Raw genomic sequence first — 22,210 nt, forward strand, 5'->3', positions numbered from 1 at the left:
AAAATGTTACAAAAATGTTAAATTTGGAGAATATGTAGAATATTCTTGCATTGCTGTTAGCGCCACTGAAGCAAAAAAGATGTTAGCAGCAGAGTAGAGTTGCAGAACATATGCAACAGCCTGTTAAATTTGTTTAGGCAATGTCGGTAATCAACTACAGCACATCTAAAAAAAATTGATTAACTTATTTTGTTAGCATATCTTACAGCATATAGTCAAACGGTAGCCTAAAAATTCAGGTATAACGAAAGTAATGATTTAGTATAGTCCGTTATTAGCATCCGGTTACACACGAGTATTAGTATGCGAAAAATATGTTCCTTAATTTTATAACCCGTTTAATGAATAGCTAATAGTGGAAAACGTACGAATGAAAACTTCGAAATAGAGCAGCTGACCAAAAAGTTGTGATGTATGACTCTTACATGCACCCGCTCAATATTTATCTTATCAATAAGCCTAAAACTATTAAATTATTAGTGGTGAAATAGCAAGGCACTTTACTTGCATATAAATAGCTGAATTAGACATAGCACTCCAGTTGTTACAACGTCGTAAGTTTGAATAGATCACCATGAGTTTAGTTGGTAAAGTCGTTATTGTAACCGGAGCAAGTTCCGGCATTGGCGCCACCACAGCTGTTGAATTTGCCAAGCAGGGTTCCAAAGTGGTGCTCACAGGACGAAATGAAGCAAATCTAAAGTCTACTGAGGCGGCCTGTAAAGCTGTCAACAGCAAAGTGGAACTACTACTCATCGTCGCCGATGTAACGACGGACGCCGAGAAGATTATCAAAACAACAATTGACAAGTTCGGACAGTTGGATGTGTTGGTGAATAATGCCGGTTATGGTGAAGGCGGTTCAATTTTGGATATTAATGTCGATCAATTTGATCGTGTTATGAATACAAATTTACGTTCAGTCTTTCTGCTCACTAAGTACGCCGCACCACATCTGATTAAGACCCAAGGAAATATCGTGAATGTTTCCAGCGTCGCAGGATTGCGTGCAAACGCTGGCTTTTCTGTCTATTGCACGTCCAAGGCAGCATTGGATCAATTCACCAGATGTGTTGCGTTGGATTTGGCGCCGAAAAATGTGCGAGTAAATGCCGTAAATCCTGGTTTGATTGTGACAAACTTCTATCAGGGTTTAGGCATATCGGAAGAAGTTTATGCTAAATATGTGGAGCAATCAAAGACTACGAATCCATTGGGTCGCGTTGGCGAAACGAAGGAAGTGGCCGACGCTATTGTTTTCCTTGCCAGTGACAATTCGAGCTTTATAACGGGCGCAACTCTGCCGATAGATGGTGGCAGACAAACCGCGTGCCCACGTTAGTATTTCTGACAGATGTGATTTAGTATGTTTAAACTTATTCCTATATATACATATATTATAGATAAATGTAACTAAAAATATATTTTAAAATAGTTATAAGATCTTTTGATTGTTGAGGTAATCACTGTCATGTTAACAAAAATTTCTGAAAAGTCGGTTGTATTTTGTAAACTACTAGCTGACCCCACAGGCGTTGTTCTGTGTTTGAAATGCAAAGAAGGTTGAATTTATATTGTGTTGAAAATTATCTATTTGCGATTTTTCTACATTTTTCCAATGTAACGCTACTTAATAAAGAACATTTTTTGGTTTCTGCTCCGGCGCGTAAATGTACAGAGAAGATGGTTCTCCAACTCGTGAACACGCCACGTATAGTTGGCCGTGTGAAAAACATGTCACTTCCAGATTTATGCCACACACTTCTAGCGACTTTCCTGGTGTCCTGTGCATTATCATTTCAAATGCAGTTTCCCTGAAAACTGAATAGGTTTGAACTGAAATGGCAAATCGTTGGAACTCAACGAAATTCGTATAATCAAGCATTCTGCGCCCTTGTATTCGATAGGTGCGTCACAATCAGTCGGGTTCCATTACACAGTTTCGGCGCATGAAGATCGCGAAACATAATAATGACAGATCCAACTTTGAGACACAAAAGATGCGGCATACCAAGCCTGACCAAAGAATTTAGAAATTCCAATGTGTTGTCAACTTCGATATTCACTCCTCTAAGATGAATGCTAAATGTTCTGCCATTGTCGTCTGGTGAGCTACGCCGATAGAGTAAATATCCATCGTTTCCAGTTTGCGTTTCCGAAAGAAAAGCACGTGGTTAGTGTTTCGTGCATTTATTGTCCGACATACACACCGAAGTGGGATTGTGGTGTCCGCAAGGTCCATGAACCATATTGGTTTTCACCACATCGTATAATGCTGGATCTATCTCTGGATTAAGATTTTCCGCAGAAATAATTTCATCAATTTCAACTGGTGTAACCACCATCCACCATCCAAAGAAGAATGTGTGCGTGCGAAAAACCTCTTTTTTGCCCCCCAACAGAGTACATACAGCATCTAACAACACCATATATACATATGTACATACGTTGCTTCCAGATAAAGTAGTAAGTCAAACATAGTAGCTGTTGTTTGAAAAGCCGTGCTTTGACATCGTGATGATTTGCTGATTGACTGCGACCCATAATTCCACACGTATGTTATCGCATGCTGGGAGTACTCGTGCATGTTCTTTTGGCTGCCAATGTATATTGATGGCAAAAATAAAGCCGACGGATATTAGCGCTACCCCGGATTCCCTTCAAAGTGGTTCAAGTGGTAGCTTAAACAAATTTAGCAGGCCGTTCCATATGTTCTGCTACTCTACTCTGCTGCTAATATCTTTTTTGCTTCAGTGGCGCTAACAGCAATGCAAGAATGGATATTCTCCAGTGAGAGTTGAAATTAAACATTTTTGTAACAGTTTCATAACATTTTAAATCGTTGGCAGATCAAACAAAATATTCATTTACGCTCTCAACTGCTAATGACATGAGAGTTATACAAATTCTAATCGCTGACTAGAAACCCAACTCTTTTCTGGCAACTACAAAGTATAAAGCAAGGGTGCAAACTGTTAAATCGTTTAATGAGTAACTACTAGAGGCAAAGCGTCCATCAGTTGATTTTAATTAGCCACATAAGCAGTTTATGAACGAGAGTATATACAAAAAAAATCATTTTTAATTTCACAATTTATTAACGAAAATATATTGGAACGTGATCCTCCGCGCCGCTAGGGCCCTGCCAAGATATGAATATACTCTACAAGAAAAAGTGCAGCTGATCAAAAAGTTGATATGTGGGGCAATTTATACACATCTTATCAATCAGCCAAAAAAAAATTGGAAATACATATTTGTGGTGAAATAGCAAGCCAAAATGTCTGCTTTGAGTGAATATAAATAGCCGAAAAAGACACAGCGGTTCAGTTCCTTCAACACAGTGAATTTAAATAGATCGCAATGAGTTTAGCTGGCAAAGTTGTTATTGTAACCGGAGCGAGTTCCGGCATTGGTGCCACTACAGCTGAGGAATTTGCCAAGCAGGGTTCCAAAGTGGTGCTCACAGGACGAAATGAAGCAAATCTGAAGGCTACCGAGGCTGCCTGTAAAGCAGCCAACAGCAAAGTGGAACTACTACTCATCACCGCTGATGTCACAGTTGATGCGGAACGCATTATAAACTCGACAATTGACAAGTTCGGACAGTTGGATGTGTTGGTGAATAATGCCGGTTATGGTGAAGGCGGTTCAATCTTGGATATTAACGTCGATCAATATGACAGAATATTTGATACAAATGTGCGAGCGGTCTTCCTGCTCACTAAGTACGCCGCACCACATCTGATTAAGACCCAAGGTAATATCGTGAATGTCTCCAGCGTCGCAGGATTGCGTTCATTCAGTGATCTTTCGGTCTATTGCACATCCAAGGCAGCACTTGATCAATTCACCAGATGTATCGCCTTGGATTTGGCGTCGAAAAATGTGCGTGTGAATGCTGTAAATCCTGGTTTGATTGTGACAAAATTCTATCAGGGTTTTGGCATATCGGAAGAAGATTATGTAAAACATTTGGAGTATTCGAAATCTACGCATGCATTGGGTCGCGTCGGCCAACCGAAGGAAGTAGCTGATGTCATTATTTTCCTTGCCAGTGACAGTTCGAGCTTCATAACGGGCGCAACTCTGCCCATCGATGGTGGCAAACACGCCATGTGCCCGCGTTAATAGTTTTTACAAATATAATTTAGTATAATTAAACATACTCATAATATATACATATGTATATACATATGTATGTAAATAAAAATATGCCTTAAAATAATTATCTGGCTTTTGTTTCGTTGAGAAATGAATGATGTTAGTAATAAGTTCTATAAAATATATTTTTCGACTACTAATAGCACTTGAGACCTATACCAATAAGCTAACATATCTAATACCATACAGATATAATAATACTCTTTTCATAGGCTTTATTTCTGCCACATGTTGATTGATATGGAAGATTGCGGAAACAAAAACTGTTCGCTCACAATCTAATACAAAACAGAAACAATTATTTCTACATTCATAGGTATTTACATCTGCATACTAGTATACATATGTATGTATGTACATCTGCTCAAACCAAGCGGTGAAACTATCAGCGCATTCGCTTTGACATTGTTCTCTATCTCTGAGAGCCACTTGGCCATTTGTATCGTAGCGATACATTCAAACTGTAAATATTGTGATGTAGATACAATGCGATCTTAAAAAAAGTCCAAAAAATTCAAAATTATAAAATGATTATTTATTCAATCCGCTAAAATAGTAATGAATCGTGCAGTCTCCACCTTTTTTATAATCTCCTAACCACGAAAATACATGCTATTGACTAATTTTTCAGCATATGACTGTGTTAAATTTCGCCATATTGCCCAAATATATTTTAGGTTATAAGTGTCTAAACGTTTTTGACCGGGTTCTCATCAATCCAATGAAGCTAACCAGTTTTATGCTCTCCAGTTGCTGCACAAAGGACAACGCTGTATTGAGTCGTGCCCAAACCACATATCTGGTTAATATTGTTGTTACCAAATCCTTGTTTTGTGAAGCATCCCCAAACATAAACTTTCCCTACGTGTGTTTTCACCCCTAACGGTTGTTTGTAGCACCTAAAAAGGGCTTAAAAAAACTGTTTTTTCGACAAAATCAATTTATTTTATTCAAAATAGTCTCCTTCTGCTTCAATACAGCTTTTTGGACGATCCAAAAGCCTGTCGAACGAGAGTTTTAGCCTTCTAGACGGTATGGCGCCAGTATGCCGATGCAAGAATTTTGAATGGCCTCTACGTCTGCATAACGTTTCCTTTCATAGGCAAATGCTTTTTTTCGAAAAGAAAGAAGTCGCACGGTGTCATACCAGGTAAATACGGGAAGTGGTTAATGGTTAAAATGTGATTTTTGGTCAAATAATCGGTCACAAGTGTCGATCGATGATTGGATCCTGAGCAATTTTTGGTCGTCAGTCAATTTGTGCGGAACAAGTCAAAACAAAAACAAAGCCAAATGTTCGGTCAAAATGCGATAAATCGATGTTTTGGAGATGTTCAATTCCATTTCCATAAATTTCAGTGATGATCTCGGCTGATTTTTGTTGAATTCGCGCACAGTTTCAAGGCAATTTCCGGTGATCACGGATTTTGATTAGCCCACATGTTGATCGTCATTTATGTCCTCACGATCACTTTGAAAACGTTGAAACCACTCGTGCGCTCTGCTACGGGATAGGCAACTATCGCCATAAACTTGTTTCATCAATTGAAACGTTTCGTAAATGTTTTCGGTTTAATGTTGGCTCTTTGTTCGAAGCTCATTTTCGCAGCGATAACATGCTAACACTTAAAACGCAATAACTTCACTTCCAATCAATTAAATGTCATGAAATTCTCACTGGACAATCGATAAAAATAGTAGTCGCCCTCCAGGGGGCGCTGGATTCAAAAAGTCTTGTTTACTTGGGAACGCACCTCATATATTAATCAATATCAGGTCAATAACTTTAAGAAATTGGCTGAACAAGTTTTCTAGAGTTAGTTTGGGTTAAGAGGTCGATCCTAGCCGCGATCTCACTTGAACATCTTAGAATGCCAGTCCGTTGAGTTACCTAAATTTTGCAAGTTATACATATTTTTATCACCGTATAACAGCTTAACGCTTTCCGAGCGAATAAAACGTAATATATAAATCGAGAGCGTAAACTATCAAATCATTTAATGAGTAGCTACTAGTGGCAAAACGTTGATGAGCTAATTTTAATTAAAGTAAACTACTTTAACCCTGGTCGAGACCAATGGAGCTTGGCTAGGCCCCTATGTGTTTACATACATTTGTATGAAAATACGTATTGTATTTACGCTCATATATGTACAATATAGATACATTTTTGAAATTTCTTATCTCTCGATTTGACTGAAATCAAATTGACTGCCTTGTTCAAGCTTGGCGTGGCAATAGCGTTCACAAAAAATGTAACATTTTGAGAAAAATTACATTTTTCTTAACTTTGAAACGCTTTAACGGCTAAAGTATTTGACCCAGATGAACATACAAACCAATTTGGACATGTAACGAACATGAAAACAGATAAATCAACCGTGCGAAGTGATAGAAACTTACCAAAGTTCATATATTTTCATACAAAATATATGGGGTCTAGCCAAGCACCATTGGTCTCGACTAAGGTGTAATATTATAATATCCTTTTTTTCGTCCTTTTCGATACGATATTCTTGAATTTTTTTTCTGAATTCTATAGACTATAAAATTCTAGGAAGCTACCTAGAAGCGCAAGTCGTTTGCTACACTCTAAATATATTTAAATAACATTTAAAAACAAAATATGCCTGGCCAGACCCGTTGGTCTCGATGAGGGTTAATGGACATAAACTATTAGAAACAAAATTTTATTTTTGATTTCACAATTTATTAGTATGAGATAATGCAGAGTGATTATTCGATCAAGATATGAATATTAACTACAAAAAAAGTGTAGCTGTTTCCACCCACTCAGTATATATCTAATCACTGTGCCGAAATATTGAATTATTAGTGGTGAAATAGCAAGCCACTTTATTTGTTTGTATATAAATAGCTGAATTACATACAGCAGTTCAGTTGTTTCAACACCGTGAGTTTAGGTAGATCACCATGAGTTTAGCTGGTAAAGTTGTTATTGTAACCGGAGCAAGTTCCGGCATAGGTGCCGCCACAGCCGAAGCCTTTGCCAAGCAGGGCTCCAAAGTGGTGCTCACAGGACGAAATCAAGCTAATCTAAAGTCTACTGAGGCGGCCTGTAAAACAGCCAACAGCAATGTGGAACTCCTAGTAATCGCCGCTGATGTAACAACAGACGCTGAGAAGATTATCAAAACAACAATCGACAAGTTTGGACAATTGGATGTGTTAGTGAATAATGCCGGTATGGGTAAATGGGGTTCTATCTTGGATATTGATGTCGATCAATTTGATCTTGTCATGAATACAAATTTGCGTTCGGTCTTCCTGCTCACCAAATACGCCGCACCACATCTCGTGAAGACACAAGGTAGTATCGTGAATGTCTCCAGCGTTGCCGGTTTGCGTTCGTTCGAAGGTATTTCAGTCTATTGCACCTCTAAGGCAGCACTGGATCAATTCACCAGATGTATCGCCTTGGATTTGGCGCCGAAAAATGTGCGTGTGAATGCCGTAAATCCCGGTGTGATTGTGACCGAATTCCATAAGCGTCTTGGCTTCTCGGATGAGGAAGATGCTAAATTTTTGGAACATTCGAAGACTACGCATGCATTGGGCCGTGTCGGCGAACCCAATGAAGTAGCCGATGCCATTATTTTCCTTGCTAGTGACAGTTCGAGCTTCATAACGGGCGCAACTCTGCCGATAGATGGTGGCAGACACGCCATGTGTCCGCGTTAATATTTCTTAGAATATATAGATAGATAGATATATAGCAATATATAAAATAAAAAAATATGGTTTGAAATAATTATGTGCCTTTTGAATTGTTGAGGAAACTTATTAAGTTGCATTCATGTTAACATAATACATTTCTGAAAAGCCGGTTGTATTTTGAGTATTATGTGCACTTGAGACCATACCGATAAGCTAGCATATCTACATACGAAGCATTCCATGAAAAAGTGGACCTCTGAACTGTTTTTCAAATATGCATTTTTTATATATTATTGCCCGTACATAGTGAGGCTATGTTCTCGTCTAAAATAATTTACAAAAGTTGTAGTGAGTATGTCTCATATTTTATAAATACCGTTATTTATTGAGAGTAACAACAAGTCGGATTTTTTCATTAGTCTTTACACAACTTTTTGCGAGGTCGCTGCCGCTATTGTTTATCAGATAGAAACTGGATTTCTGTTCTTAGTTATAGTGTATGGTCCGCTATATTTAACTGCATACTAATTTTTTTGGTTAAGTGTTTTTTTGATAAGAAATTAATCATAACGGAAAGGTAAGTTTCGATGTCCCATACGTGACGCTTAATTCCTTTTTCTATTAATAATTGTAAAACAAGTCGACTATACAAATTGAATTTTTCTGTTAACAGCTAACTTTTAGCGATCTAAAAACTAGTGAAACAATTTTGTTTGAAATCGCTTTGCTTACAATATATTCTTGGTGATAATAAAGTGTCTGTGCGTGACGCCAAAGAATAAGTTATCTGACATCTTCAACTTTTACTGGCGTTTGTAATAAACAAAGCCCTTTTTTGTACTGCAAATCTCAATAACGCAAAAATGAGCGACCAGCAACCATCAACCAGTGCTAGCCGCATGCGAAAATTTCGAGAAAAGCAAAAAGAGAAAAATCCAAACTTTACCGCTAATGAGACTAAAAGATTGCGTGAGCTTCGTAAACGAAAAGCAGAAAATCTTTCTCAAGGTGAGTTAAAAGCAATTTTACTTAAGGAAAGGGATAAGAAGAGATTGCAAAGGGCAAAAAAGCGGGTTGAACTTAAAATTCCTACTGATTCTCCTGTAAGTACTGAATCTCCGTACAAGTCGTAACAGACTTTATTTAAAGCTGTTCAAAAGGCTCTAAAAGCACTGCCTCAATCACCAAGAAAGAAAAAAGTGGTTTTTACAGAACTAGCGCGTAAAATGGACATTGCTCTACCAGAAAGCCCAAACATTAGCACATCAGGTGACGATACACGTTATGACGATGTGAAAGCATTTTACTATCGTCCGGATATTGTGTATACCTGCCCAGGCGCAAATGATTTCATCGTTGTTTGGGAAAACGGCATTAAGAAGAAGTGTCAAAAGCATTATTTGACTTTATACCTACGAGAAGCCTTTTGCATTTTTAAAGAATTTTTTCCTAATATCGAAATTGGATTTTCAAAATTTTGTAGTCTAAGACCGAAAAACGTTTTGCTAATGAAAGACACACCTTCAGACCAATGCAAATGTTTAACTCATGAAAATTTTATGTTCAAATTGAAAGGTTTGAAACAAAATTATTGTAACGACTGGTGGACTATGATTTTATGTGATCCTTCTTTGGATTCGAAGTGCTGGAAAAATGAATGTGATACTTGTTCTGATGGAAAAAAAATATTAATTTCTATGGATTTAAGTACAATCTGTGTATGGAAAGAATGGGAAAAAAACTCAGAAAATAAACTCCGTTTAGTAAACCACGAAACAAGTTCAGGTGAACTTAAAGAAAAATTGATTGATTCTATCCATATTATGATGAAGCATGTTAATTTAAAACGAGTTCAAGCCGGTGAATTTCAAAAAGACCAACGCAATGAAAATGTGCGAATCCTTCAAGTTGATTTTGCGATGTCTTTTGGCTGTGAATACCAGAATGAAGTTCAAAGCGCACTCTGGTCACGAACAAGTGTTCTTTTATTTACTGCTGCAAGTTTTTACAAAGGCAATTGCCAAACATATCTTATATGCTCAGATGCAAATTCGAAAGACAAGGATACAGTTTTTGTTTTCATCACTAAGTTGTTTGACTTGATGCATAAAGAAAATGAAGACTTACCTTCAGCGGAAATTATTTGGAGTGACGGCCCTTCATCGGAATTTAAGAACCGTTATATGGTTAAACTAACATCAATGTTGAGCGAAAAGTACAAAAGGCCCTTTTATTGGAAATATTTTGCTACATCGCATGGAAAAGGTGTGATGGACGGAGTTGGCGGAAATATCAAAAGACTTGTAAGAGAGAAAATGATGAGCCAAAATGAACATGTTGTTGTCCAATCAGCCAAGGACTTTTCTGATTTAGCTTCTCAATTAGTCACAAAAACCCGTGTGATTTATGTGCCATCCTCTGAAATTTATGAAAGGATTAAAAGTGCATCGCCGTGGGACAATGCCAAAGCGATAACTGGAATTTCCAACTTCCATTTTATTAAAACTGTCGAGAAAGTTGTGGAGTGCAGAAAACATTGCCTTTCCCAAGACAAAACTGTATTTACATATTGATGTTTACATATAATATAGATTTAAGTTGAACTATGTCCCGTACGTGACGCGACTTGTCTGTAAGTGACAAATATAAAAAAAATGTTTTTGAATTATAAATATGTGTTTTAATTAATATTTTTTTTTCGCTAGTAGCAAGCTTGATTCTTAGTTATAATTTCCTTCGAAGACACTTTTTGTGCACCTGTAATATATTCGCTGAAATCTGAATAAAACTCTAACGATTTCGAATATTGGTTGACTTGATGTGTCCCGTACGTGACGTGGGTTGTTTGCATTTTTCTTCAGTATTTCATGACTTTTTTTAAATGTTTCTTCGCACTATTAAAGACTAGTATATAATCTATTAAATTAGAGAAAAAATATATATATCTGATAAAACAATTAAGTGCTATATGTAATATAGTTGAACTTGTCTGTACGTAACAGTGGAATGCACCATACATGCATTTACTCAAATTTATCGGCGAAATTGTCATCGCATACGCTTTAACATTGTTCTCTGTCTCTGAGTGCCATTTAACTTCTAGTTGTGAAAAGAAGCAACTCTCCTCCAATAAATAAATGTAGTAAAATTTGCTAACAACATTAACGGAATGTTTCAACTCTAATGCATGTCAATTAAAAAACACTGCTAGCCAAAATAATGATTTATCGCCTTACATACCCATTTCGCCTCTACCAAACACACCAAAACATTGTGAGAAAATCTTATAAATCGCCGCAATAAAATCATAGAACGAGAATCAATAATTTTAGGACTTCAGTCTGGGGTGCTATGTGACACTTGCTAAAAAAAGCTTTGGCGGAAAAAGATGCTGTCCAGCAGTGTTGTAGGTAAAGTCCCACAATGGCCAAAGGAATGATAAATAAAGTTGAAGATAACCTGTCAATTGAAAACTCCTCGGCCTGCCTCAGTAAAACACATTTTTGAGCAAAATTCATTTTTTTTTTTATTCAACATAGTTGCCTTCAAAGATGGTACACCGAATATAGCGACCTACTTTTCGATACCATTTTTGTAGCCCGATTTGTTCTTTCCTTCAAACTAGGCCTCAGTTTCGGCGATTACTTGTTCATTCGACGAAAATGTCTTCCCAGCGAGCATACTTTTGAGATCTGTGAACTGGAAATAGTCGCTGGCGGTTAGGTCTGGAGAATACAGCAATACGAAGTCCAATTCATGGATTTATGTCATCGATTTCACTGAATTGTAACAAGGCGCATTGTCTAGGTGACACAGTAGTTTCTTTTTCTTCAAATGCGGCTGTCGATTTCGTCCATCAAACGATCTAATAACGCTGTGTTATAGTCGCTGTTGATGGTCCTTCCTTTTTTACCGTACCATCAATAAACACTGGTCCTTGATGGAGCTTCATAATTGAATGAAGTTAATGAGTTAATTCACGTCAAAAGTTGTAAAAAAGAATCGCGCGGAAATGTTCACGATCTCATTCCATTTTTTGTTCGAGATGAATATTTTAAGTTACTATAAACAACACAAATTGTGCTCGTATGTAAAGACATTCTGAGTTTGTATAACATCAAAATAATCAAAGATTTTTGTTAAAATTTCAGTGAGTTTCTGAAGACCCAATTGACAATGCTAACCGAAACTCTTGCGTAAGTGTGATCGTTCATCCCTTTCTTACGTGTGGGTTTCTGCGGTAATTCCTTCAATGCATTGGAGTCTTTGTAACCGTGACTTGCTAGGATGTTGCCCAATAATAGACTGCACATTTGATATAACTAGTCTATGGCATTATGTAGCCTTTACTCGTTTTAGGTGAAATTCTGCAATTGTATGAAAATTGTTAGTAAATATAGTTAAAGCACAACCAATCGACAGTCGACAATCGAGAGTCCAAATAAACCATCCATATTGAGACAAACATAAAACTATCGATATTATCAATAGTCCCATCGATTGTTTTGAAGCTCTACTAAGCAATCGGGAGACTTATTAGTAATCGGGATTTTCCGTATCAGGGCCAGGGCAAGATATGAATATATGTATGTAAACTACAAAATAGTGCAGCTGAGCGTAAAGTTGATATTTATGGCACATTTATGCACTCGCTCAATTTTTATCTTATCAATCATCCCGAATTAATTGAATTATTAGTGGTGAAATAGCAAGCCAACCTGCCTGTATTTGTTGGTATATATATAACCGATTTAGACACACCACTCCAGTTGTTACATCGCAGTAAGTTGGAATAGATCGCAATGAGTTTAGCTGGTAAAGTTGTTATTGTAACCGGAGCAAGTTCCGGCATAGGTGCCGCCACAGCTGAGGCCTTTGCCAAGCAGGGCTCCAAAGTGGTGCTCACAGGACGAAATGAAGCAAATCTGAAGGCAACGGAAACTGCCTGTAAAGCAGCCAACAGCGAAGTAGAACTACTACTCATCGCCGCTGATGTAACGACGGACGCAGAGAAGATTATCAAAGCAACAATTGACAAGTTCGGACAGTTGGATGTGTTGGTAAATAATGCCGGTGTGGGTGAATCGGGTTCAATCCTGGATGTTGAAGTCGACCAATTTGATCGTGTGATGAATACAAATTTGCGTTCGGTGTTCCTGTTGACTAAATATGCGGCACCACATCTTGTGAAGACCCAAGGAAATATCGTGAATGTTTCCAGCGTCGCAGGATTGCGCTCATTCCCTGGTCTTTCGGTCTATGGTTCGTCCAAAGCAGCACTGGAGCAATTCACCAGATGTATTGCCTTGGACTTGGCACCTAAGAATGTGCGTGTCAACGCTGTCAGTCCCGGCGTAATTGTTACAAATATTCTTACGCGTTTAGGCATGTCGGCGGAAGATTATGCTAAATTTTTGGAGCATTCGAAGACTACGCATGCACTGGGTCGCGTCGGCGTTGTAAAGGAGGTTGCTGATGCCATTATTTTTCTAGCTAGTGACAGTTCGAGCTTTATAACGGGCGCAACTCTGCCGATCGATGGTGGTAGACACGCCATGTGCCCGCGTTAATATTCCTTAGAATAGATAGATATATAAAAATAAAAAATATGATTTAAAATAATGTCTTTTGATTTGTTGTGGATACTTATTAGGTTACATTCATGTTAAAAAATGTCTAAAACGCCGGTTGTATTTTGTGCGCTGTGACCAGCGGAGACATTTTCTCTCTCATTCTGATACAAAATAAAAGCAAGTCTGTTTATGTAAAATGCTTCTGTTAAAGCTTAGGGGAGAAATTTTCAACGAATATGTTTTGGCATTTTCTTTTCTGAGAGCCATCTGGTTTAGAAAGAAAACTGAGAGTAGCGATGCTCACAAACTGTAAATATTGTTTTGTACAAACAATGCGAAATTGTGTAGGTCATGAAATGAAAAGTCGTTTGGAAATAAACATGCACCAGTGTGATTACATTTGCGTACGCTCGCAAGATATTGCTTCAGAGCATATATGTATTTAGGTTCATCCAACGGTTGTTTATAGAACCTAAAATTAAGATATAGATATATAATGATATATGTATACATCAATAATCAACATGACAAGACGAGTTGAGTTCTGACCGATTGTCTGTCTATCCCTCCGTCTGTACTTTTATGCAAACTGAAACTAAAATTGTAGATATCCTCACATACCTCGGTACCAGAAAAAGTAGGTATTGTAGAAGATAGTTAAAAGTATTGGAAATTAATCGAAATCAGATCACTGTCAGGCCCACAATATACCGTTAACTTATAGCCTTCCACAATTAAGCCGAAAATTAAGATAAATAAAAACAACTTTAACTTTTAGTTCCGGTCTTGATCTAGCCTAAAGAAGTTTGGCAGGGCTTCTATTTACGTTTGTCAAATGTTTATATCTCGAAACTATCTTCACATCTTGAGTAAATCTCTACTGTCTAAAAGATGGCATAGGGCACTCTAACTCCTGCCAGTATATGTTCTACTAACTACTATCAATTACATTCAAATTTCGCAATTTCTTTATTTTCAATGTTTTACATTTTTGATAAATGATCTTGAGCGGCCACAACAAATTACTCCATGCATATACAGGTATCCCTCGAATAACACGGTTAACTGGTTCCGTGTTATTCGAAATCGTGTTATTTGAAATTTAAAAGGTAAAACTTTATAAACGCAATAATTTTTAAATTACATATGTTCAACCACTGTCACTCTCCAAAGATTGATTTGTTTTTCCTTGAAGAGGTAGAGGATCCTTAAATTTCAATTTTTAAAAGGAATTTTCGCGGCTTCGTGTAATTCGAACCACGTGTTATTCGAGGGTTGTCGCAATTTTTAACCGTGCTATTCGAGATTTCGTGCAACTCAAGTACCGTGCTATTCGAGGGATACCTGTATATTCTTGTTAGAATTCGAATTTTGCCGTTCCAATTGCCAAACGTCAAAACCTACCCGTTCCAGACAACTGTCAAAGTCGGTTAGTTAAGGGGGTATTCTACTCTAGAAATCAAATTTTGGGCAGTTTTTTGAATTTTATTAAAAAAAAAAAACCAAAAATATTTTTACTATCCATTTTTGTATGGTATTTTTATTGATATCTTAAGAATACAGAAAAAAATTTTCCAAAAAAATATTAAAAATTAAAATAATTAGAGGGCGGGAGAGAGGGTGTAAAAAAAAAGGCGCATCCTGGTGACATTGATCCTGACTCTCCTGGTGGTCTGAAAAAAAAATCAAAAGAAATTCTTAATCAGTGAGGACTTTAAATGTATGAAAAAAAAATCGAATTTTGCAAAATTCTAGAGTAGAATACCCCCTTAAATTGCTCTCTCATTTCCAATGACAAGACAGTTGACATCTGCTACTAATTATCTGACCTATATTTCTTCATTGGCGCTGTAAGGAAGGGACATCCAACATATGCCACTGTGAGAAAGCTTGAAACTTAACATTTTTACAACATTTTTACAATATTTTATATTGTTGCCAGTTCATAGAGAATATTCATTTACGCTCCCAACTCCTATTGACATGACAGATATACATTTTCTTATATCTCCCTTTCTGAGAGATTGAAAAAATAAACCGAGAGTGTAAAAGTAGTTTAGTGAGTAGCTGCTGGTGGATACAAGTTCATCATTAATTAGCCCTTATTTAAATAGTTATGAACATGAGTTATCAGAGACAACATTAAGGATATGTCTTTCTTTCCACAATACATTAGAATAATATGATGCTTCGCTCCTCAAGTACTCGCCAAGATATGAATATTAATTTAAAAGTAGTGCAGTCATTCTTTACTATTTCTTAACAACATAAATAATAGAAAAAAGTAATAAGCGCTCATCTCTCTTTGCAAACATTTGTGTCTTGGAGATAGAACGCTAAACAAATAAAATTTCTTCGCTGTGCGTAGAAGATATGTTCACGATTTTGATAAGCGTCTATACCTCTCTCTATACCTTCACAAGTTCTTTGCGAATACTTTTAAATTAGAGAAATCCATACTTCAAACAATTTATATCAAAAACTCGTCGAATTTTATACCTATACGCTTAAATACATTATAATATTCGTATAATATCCATTTATGGAAAACTATTTCAAGTGCTACTGGCTTAAAAGACTCTCTATTTATCTTATCAATAGATGAAAAAAATATTGAATTATTAGTGGTGAAATAGTAAGCCACTTTGTGTGTATTTAAATAGCCGTGTTAAACATAGTACTACAGTTGTTACAAAGTCGTTAACTTGAATAGAACGCAATGAGTTTAGCTGGTAAAGTTGTTATTGTAACCGGTGCGAGTTCTGGCATTGGTGCCGCCGCAGCTAAGGCCTTTGCCCAGCACGGTTCCAAAGTGGTGATTACAGGACGAAATGAAGCTAATTTAAAAGCTACCGAAGCTGCCTGTAAAGCAGCCAACAGCAAAGTGGAACTACTACTTATCGCCGCCGATGTTACGACAGACGCTGAGAAGATTATCAAAAAAACAATTGACAAGTTCGGACAATTAAATGTGTTGGTGAATAATGCTGGGGTGGGTGAATCGGGTGCAATCCTGGATATTGACGTTGAGCAATTTGATCGTGTGATGAACACAAATGTGCGTTCGGTCTTCCTGCTAACTAAATATGCGGCACCACATCTGATTAAGACCCAAGGTAATATCGTGAATGTCTCCAGCGTCGCAGGATTGCGTTCGTTCCCCAATATTTCTGTCTACTGCACCTCCAAAGCGGCATTGGATCAATTCACCAGATGTATCGCCTTGGATTTGGCGCCGAAAAATGTGCGTGTGAATGCCGTAAATCCCGGTGTGATTGTCACAGAATTCCATAGACGTTTAGGAATGGCGGAAGCAGATTATGCTAAATATTTGGAGCACTCGAAGTCTACGCATGCATTGGGTCGTGTCGGCGAACCGAAAGAAGTGGCTGATGCTATTATTTTCCTTGCTAGTGATAGTTCAAGCTTTATAACGGGCGTAACTCTGTCGGTCGATGGTGGCAAACATGCCATGTGCCCACGTTAATATTACTTAGAAATGTAATTTAATGATTTTAACAATGTACCTAAATAAATATATACATATAAAAATGTGCTCTAAAATAATTATATGACTTTTGATTTGTTGTGGAAACTTATTAGGTTACTATCAACAAAAATTTCTGAAAAGTCGTTTGTGTTTGGAGTATTATTGGCACTTGAGACCCATACCAATAAGCTAACATATCTAATACCGTATAGATATGATAATACTCTTGGCACTGACTTTGTATTTGCCAGATGTTGATTTATATAGAAGAATGCTGAAACAAAAACGTAAATAATAAACAACTATTTCTATATAAATATTGAATACATAGTAGAATTTCGCCGCTGTGAGTGTGCAATTCTCTTTATCTCTCTCTCTCTGTCTCTCTCTCTCTTTACTTTTGCAAGTTGTTTGCGAATTCTCCGACAGAACACATCTGACGTAGAGCAACCGCATACTTCTAGTTTACTTACATTAAAAACTTATTGAATCTTATATTTTGTATAAATATTTATTTAAGGAAGCCATTTCCAGTGCAATTGACTACAAATTGATAGTTTGGCATTTCGATTTATCTTATCACTCCACCAAAATATATTGAATTATTAGTGGTGAAATAGCAAGCCATAATGTCTGCTGTGAGTGAATATAAATAGCCGATTCATACACAGTCGGTTCAGTTGTTTCAACGCAGTGAGTTTGAGTAGATCGCAATGAGTTTAGCTGGTAAAGTTGTTATTGTAACCGGAGCAAGTTCCGGTATCGGTGCCGCTGCAGCTACGGCTTTTGCCCAGCATGGTTCCAAAGTGGTGATCACAGGACGTAATGAAGCAAATCTGAAGGCTACCGAAGCGGCCTGTAAAGCAGCCAACAGCAAAGTGGAACTACTAGTAATCGCCGCTGATGTAACGACAGATGCCGAGAAAATAATCAAAACAACAATTGACAAGTTCGGACAGTTGGATGTGTTGGTGAATAATGCCGGTTTTGGTGAAATGGGTTCAATTTTGGATATTGATGTCGATCAATTTGATCGTGTGATGAATACAAATGTGCGTTCGGTCTTCTTGCTGACTAAATATGCCGCACCACATCTCGTGAAGACCCAAGGTAATATCGTGAATGTCTCCAGTGTTGCAGGATTGCGTTCATTCCCTGGTGCTTCGGTCTATTGCACCTCCAAAGCAGCATTGGATCAATTCACCAGATGTATCGCTTTGGATTTGGCGCCGAAAAATGTGCGTGTGAATGCCGTAAATCCCGGTGTTATCATAACAGAGTTCCATAAGCGCTTAGGAATGTCGGAAGCAGATTATGCAAAATATTTGGAGCATTCAAAAACTACACATGCATTGGGTCGCGTCGGTGAACCGAAAGAAGTGGCTGATGCCATTATTTTCCTTGCTAGTGACAGTTCGAGCTTTATAACGGGCGCAACTCTGCCGATCGATGGTGGCAAACACGCCATGTGTCCACGTTAATATTTCTCAAGATACTTAGATATGTAAAAATAAAGAGTTTGCAATAAAATAATTATATATATTAAACGACATATAATATGTTGTTTAATTTGTTGCGGAAATGTATTAAATTACATTCATATCAATAAAAAATTCTAAAAAGCCGTTTGTATTTTGATTACTTTTGCACTTGAGATTATTCCGATAAGCTAGCATATCTAATAAAGATATGAAAAACACTTAGAATAGGCTAAAAATATGATTACTCAAAAAAAATTGCTCGTTCTCAATATGAAACATAATATACGAGGTTTGACAATTAAGTAATGAGACTGATTTTATTGCCGCGCTTGTGGTAAACATGTGACCTTGAAATTTCCTTTCTCTTTTTTCGGCATTCCTCCCCTCTCCATTGATATATGTACCATCGCTCTAGCTTGTTTAGTTCGCCTGCAGCGTCAAGTATGTCTGTCAAAAATGAAAAAACGAAATCAAGAGCAAACGAAATGACCGTCGCAGAAGACTGTTTGGAACAAGTGGAAAACGATCCCACTCTGTTTGATCGAGTTATTACAAGCGATGAGAGCTGGTTTTTCCAATACGACCCGGAAACCAAACGTCAAAGCTCACAATGGTTGTCTCCGCGCGCCCCCCGGCCGAAAAAAGCTCGCATGAGCAAGTCGAAGGTGAAAACATTGACAATTGCCTTTTTTGATAGCCGTGGAATCGTCCACAAAGAATTCGTTCCACCGGGGAAAACTGTGAATCAAGTCTACTATTGCCAAATACTCGAAAGATTGCGAAAACGAGTCAACATGCTCCGCCCAGACATCGCTCGTAACTGGATCCTTCATCACCATAACGCGCCGTACCACACCGCCCTCAGCGTGTTCCAGTATTTGGCCTCTAAAGGGATCGCCGTGTTGCAACAGCCGCCTTATTCGCCCGACATGTCACTACGTGATTTTTTTTGTTTCCTAAAACAAAATCGGTGGTCTAAGGTACCCATTTTGAGTCGATTACGGACATACAGGCGCCCGTGACGAGGGTACTCGCGGACAACCCAGTCGAAGCGTTCCAGAAATGTTACAAGGCATGGAAAACGCGCTGGAATCGCTGTATAGCTGCCCAAGGGACTACTTTGAAGGGGATGGCAGAGTTGTAGAATAATTTTCAAATATACGATTTTAATGGAATCAGTCTCATTACTTAATTGTCATACCTCGTAGACAATTATCTCTATATAAATAGAGAACAGATGCATACTCAAACCTATTGGTGAAATTACACTACTCAACAAAGCTGAAAGAGAAATTTGCTATTGATGTAATAAGAGGTCTGTGGGGTTTTTGAGGTGTCTGATTGAATCGAATTTGAGTTCAAAAGTATTCCATATATTTGTCATTTTAGTAAATGGTGATGGTTTGACCCCTACACCTCTTGACTATAACACAAAGAATCTTACGTGTTAAGATAATTTTTACTCTCATTTTGGTTTTCTTATTATTATTATTACTCATTATAATTGAAATTACAATAAATTTGAAAAAAAAAACTGTATGAACTAGGCCTTTCGGTTCATATTGGTTCAAGCAACCAAAAATTAGCAACAAACAGCCTCTAACTCACAGTCACACTGTGATCACTGTAAACTGGTGTTATGAACGCATACGCTTTGGCATTGTTCTCTGTCTCTGAGAACCATTTAACTTCTAGCTGTGAATAGAAAAGTGGGAGAAGCGATGCGCTCCAGCTGTAAATACCATACTGTGTGATAGATAAAATGCAAAAATGCGCAAGTCATAAAATGCAAGGTCACTGCGGAATTACATACTTAGTAAGAATTTTAATTTAGTTTTTTTTTTTGTGAAATATTGCAGTTAACATGCTTAATAAACACTCAAGTCAAGTCCCTCTCAATACTATCTAGTCATATGCGTAATAATCCATTGTGACATTGCGTTATTAGTAGGGAGAGCGTCATTTTTGCTAGCGAAATAATAAACTACAATCTATAAATATTTACGTTACCCACATAATTTAGTTAATTTAACGCCGTGAGTTCGAATACTTCGCCATGAGTTTGGTCGGCAAAGTTGTAATTGTAACCGGAGCAAGTTCAGGCATCGGTGCCGCCGCCGCAGTAGCCTTTGCCAAACAAGATTCCAAAGTGGTGCTCGTAGGACGAAATGAAGCAAATTTAAAAGTCTCCGTAACTGCCTGTAAAGCAGCCAACAGCAAAGCTGAACTTCTACCGCTTATCGCCGATATCACAGTGGACGCGGAACGCATTATAAACTCGACAATTGAGCGATTCGGACAACTGGATGTGTTGGTCAATAACGCGGGTATTTTCGAGGTTGGCAATATCTTGGATATTGATGTCGATCAATTTGATCGTGTGATGAATACAAACTTGCGCGCTGTTTTTCTTTTAACTAAATACGCCGCACCACATTTGTTTAAGACCCAAGGTAATATAGTGAATGTCTCCAGCGTTACCGGCCTGCGTTCATTTCCGGGTGTTTCCACCTATTGCGCCTCAAAGGCAGCACTGGATCAATTTACCAGATGTATCGCCTTGGATTTGGCATCGAAAAATGTGCGTGTGAATGCCGTAAATCCCGGTGTGATTATGACAGATATTCATAGGCGACGTGGCTTATCGCCAGAGGGTGTCAACGAATATTTGGAACGTTGTAAGGAGACACATGCACTTGGACGTGTCGGAGAACCAAACGAAGTAGCTGATGCTATTATATTCTTAGCTAGTGGCAACGCAAGCTTCATAACGGGCGCAACGCTGCCCATCGACGGTGGCAAGCATGCAATGTGTCCGCGTTAATTAAGCAATAAAAATTGTTATCTATATGTATGTAGATACTAGTAAATAAAAAATTTAAATATCAATCGCAGTGTTTTCATAGATTTCCTGACTTTCTTTTTTGCTGAACTTACTTGATCTAATTTTTTTATTATTAAGTATCATCTAAAATATCTAAAAATAATCAGTGATATCACTAACTCCTCTGCGTTTCCAAATAGGGAGCACATCGCCTCAATAGCACCTAGCCTAGTAGTAACCTAGTATATTGGAAATCATCAATTTGCTGGGGCTACTTGAGACGTTGTGAGTTAGGAGAGGGCACAGTAGACCCTAGGTCGCAGTGCAATACTCATTTACTTATCTAATCTAATCTAATCAATAACTCATTAGCTGTCTATAAGGTAGTTCGAAATACCGACATAAATAATTGTTTAGAGAAGCACGTACCGATAAAAAAAAAAACCTAAATCAATTTTTCTACAAGTTTTCAAAACTAAGATGCCTGAAGTGACATTAAATATTGTATAACCCAGTGAGACGAGTTCACAAGAGTACTCTTTTGCTGCTCGAACCGGCTTTTTACATCGAGGACACGAGAAGAAACGTCGAAGGGACTGTGGGTTCTTGCTTAACGTAAAATCTATCCAACATGTATGAACAAAAGACCTGATATTTTGGAACGCGATAAAACTATGCCTACATAAGGTTTCGAACTCATTACACGACGAAGACAATCAAATGCCATATTGGCCTAATTTCATCTGAATTTCAATACTCAGGCGATAAATACTATCAATATATTAATATTTAATACTCAATTTTATCGGCGTAATTGACTAATGCGTTAGCTGATAGTTCACTGATAGTTCACTTAGACCATTTGTACGGTATTTTGTGAAACCAGATAAGAACTTATGCAGTTGTATATCAGATCGACAAAGCGCCTTGCACCTTTCACCAATCTGTATAGCAACTAATTTATTTCTATTTCCACTATTTCTGCTGGAAGTCTAAAGGG

At 37.6% G+C, this 22,210-nt stretch overlaps 7 protein-coding genes across 7 annotated transcripts; all 7 read left to right on the plus strand.

The window, feature by feature from the left end:
- The first annotated feature begins 524 nt into the window (after positions 1 to 524).
- Positions 525 to 1,434, plus strand: LOC125778354 (3-oxoacyl-[acyl-carrier-protein] reductase FabG-like). Its single transcript, XM_049455442.1, has one exon. The coding sequence runs from the start codon at positions 575 to 577 to the stop codon at positions 1,340 to 1,342; it is 768 nt and encodes a 255-aa protein (XP_049311399.1). The 5' UTR covers positions 525 to 574; the 3' UTR covers positions 1,343 to 1,434.
- Positions 1,435 to 2,988: 1,554 nt separating this feature from the next.
- On the plus strand, positions 2,989 to 4,193 carry LOC125778348 (3-oxoacyl-[acyl-carrier-protein] reductase FabG-like). Its single transcript, XM_049455433.1, has one exon. It carries the CDS (start codon positions 3,364 to 3,366, stop codon positions 4,129 to 4,131), a length of 768 nt encoding a protein of 255 aa, XP_049311390.1. The 5' UTR covers positions 2,989 to 3,363; the 3' UTR covers positions 4,132 to 4,193.
- Positions 4,194 to 7,083: 2,890 nt separating this feature from the next.
- Positions 7,084 to 7,924, plus strand: LOC125778352 (3-oxoacyl-[acyl-carrier-protein] reductase FabG-like). Its single transcript, XM_049455440.1, has one exon. The coding sequence runs from the start codon at positions 7,099 to 7,101 to the stop codon at positions 7,864 to 7,866; it is 768 nt and encodes a 255-aa protein (XP_049311397.1). The 5' UTR covers positions 7,084 to 7,098; the 3' UTR covers positions 7,867 to 7,924.
- Positions 7,925 to 12,596: 4,672 nt separating this feature from the next.
- On the plus strand, positions 12,597 to 13,416 carry LOC125778346 (uncharacterized oxidoreductase TM_0325-like). Its single transcript, XM_049455431.1, has one exon. It carries the CDS (start codon positions 12,645 to 12,647, stop codon positions 13,410 to 13,412), a length of 768 nt encoding a protein of 255 aa, XP_049311388.1. The 5' UTR covers positions 12,597 to 12,644; the 3' UTR covers positions 13,413 to 13,416.
- Positions 13,417 to 16,088: 2,672 nt separating this feature from the next.
- LOC105224331 (uncharacterized oxidoreductase TM_0325-like) lies at positions 16,089 to 16,982 on the plus strand. Its single transcript, XM_011202378.4, has one exon. The coding sequence runs from the start codon at positions 16,135 to 16,137 to the stop codon at positions 16,900 to 16,902; it is 768 nt and encodes a 255-aa protein (XP_011200680.1). The 5' UTR covers positions 16,089 to 16,134; the 3' UTR covers positions 16,903 to 16,982.
- Positions 16,983 to 17,562: 580 nt separating this feature from the next.
- LOC105224332 (uncharacterized oxidoreductase TM_0325) lies at positions 17,563 to 18,443 on the plus strand. The gene has a single exon (XM_011202380.4). It carries the CDS (start codon positions 17,619 to 17,621, stop codon positions 18,384 to 18,386), a length of 768 nt encoding a protein of 255 aa, XP_011200682.1. The 5' UTR covers positions 17,563 to 17,618; the 3' UTR covers positions 18,387 to 18,443.
- Positions 18,444 to 20,386: 1,943 nt separating this feature from the next.
- LOC105224333 (uncharacterized oxidoreductase TM_0325) lies at positions 20,387 to 21,275 on the plus strand. The gene has a single exon (XM_011202381.4). The coding sequence runs from the start codon at positions 20,443 to 20,445 to the stop codon at positions 21,208 to 21,210; it is 768 nt and encodes a 255-aa protein (XP_011200683.3). The 5' UTR covers positions 20,387 to 20,442; the 3' UTR covers positions 21,211 to 21,275.
- Positions 21,276 to 22,210: the final 935 nt, after the last annotated feature.

The sequence above is a fragment of the Bactrocera dorsalis genome, chromosome 4, assembly GCF_023373825.1.
Source record: "Bactrocera dorsalis isolate Fly_Bdor chromosome 4, ASM2337382v1, whole genome shotgun sequence".
NCBI lineage: Eukaryota > Metazoa > Arthropoda > Insecta > Diptera > Tephritidae > Bactrocera > Bactrocera dorsalis.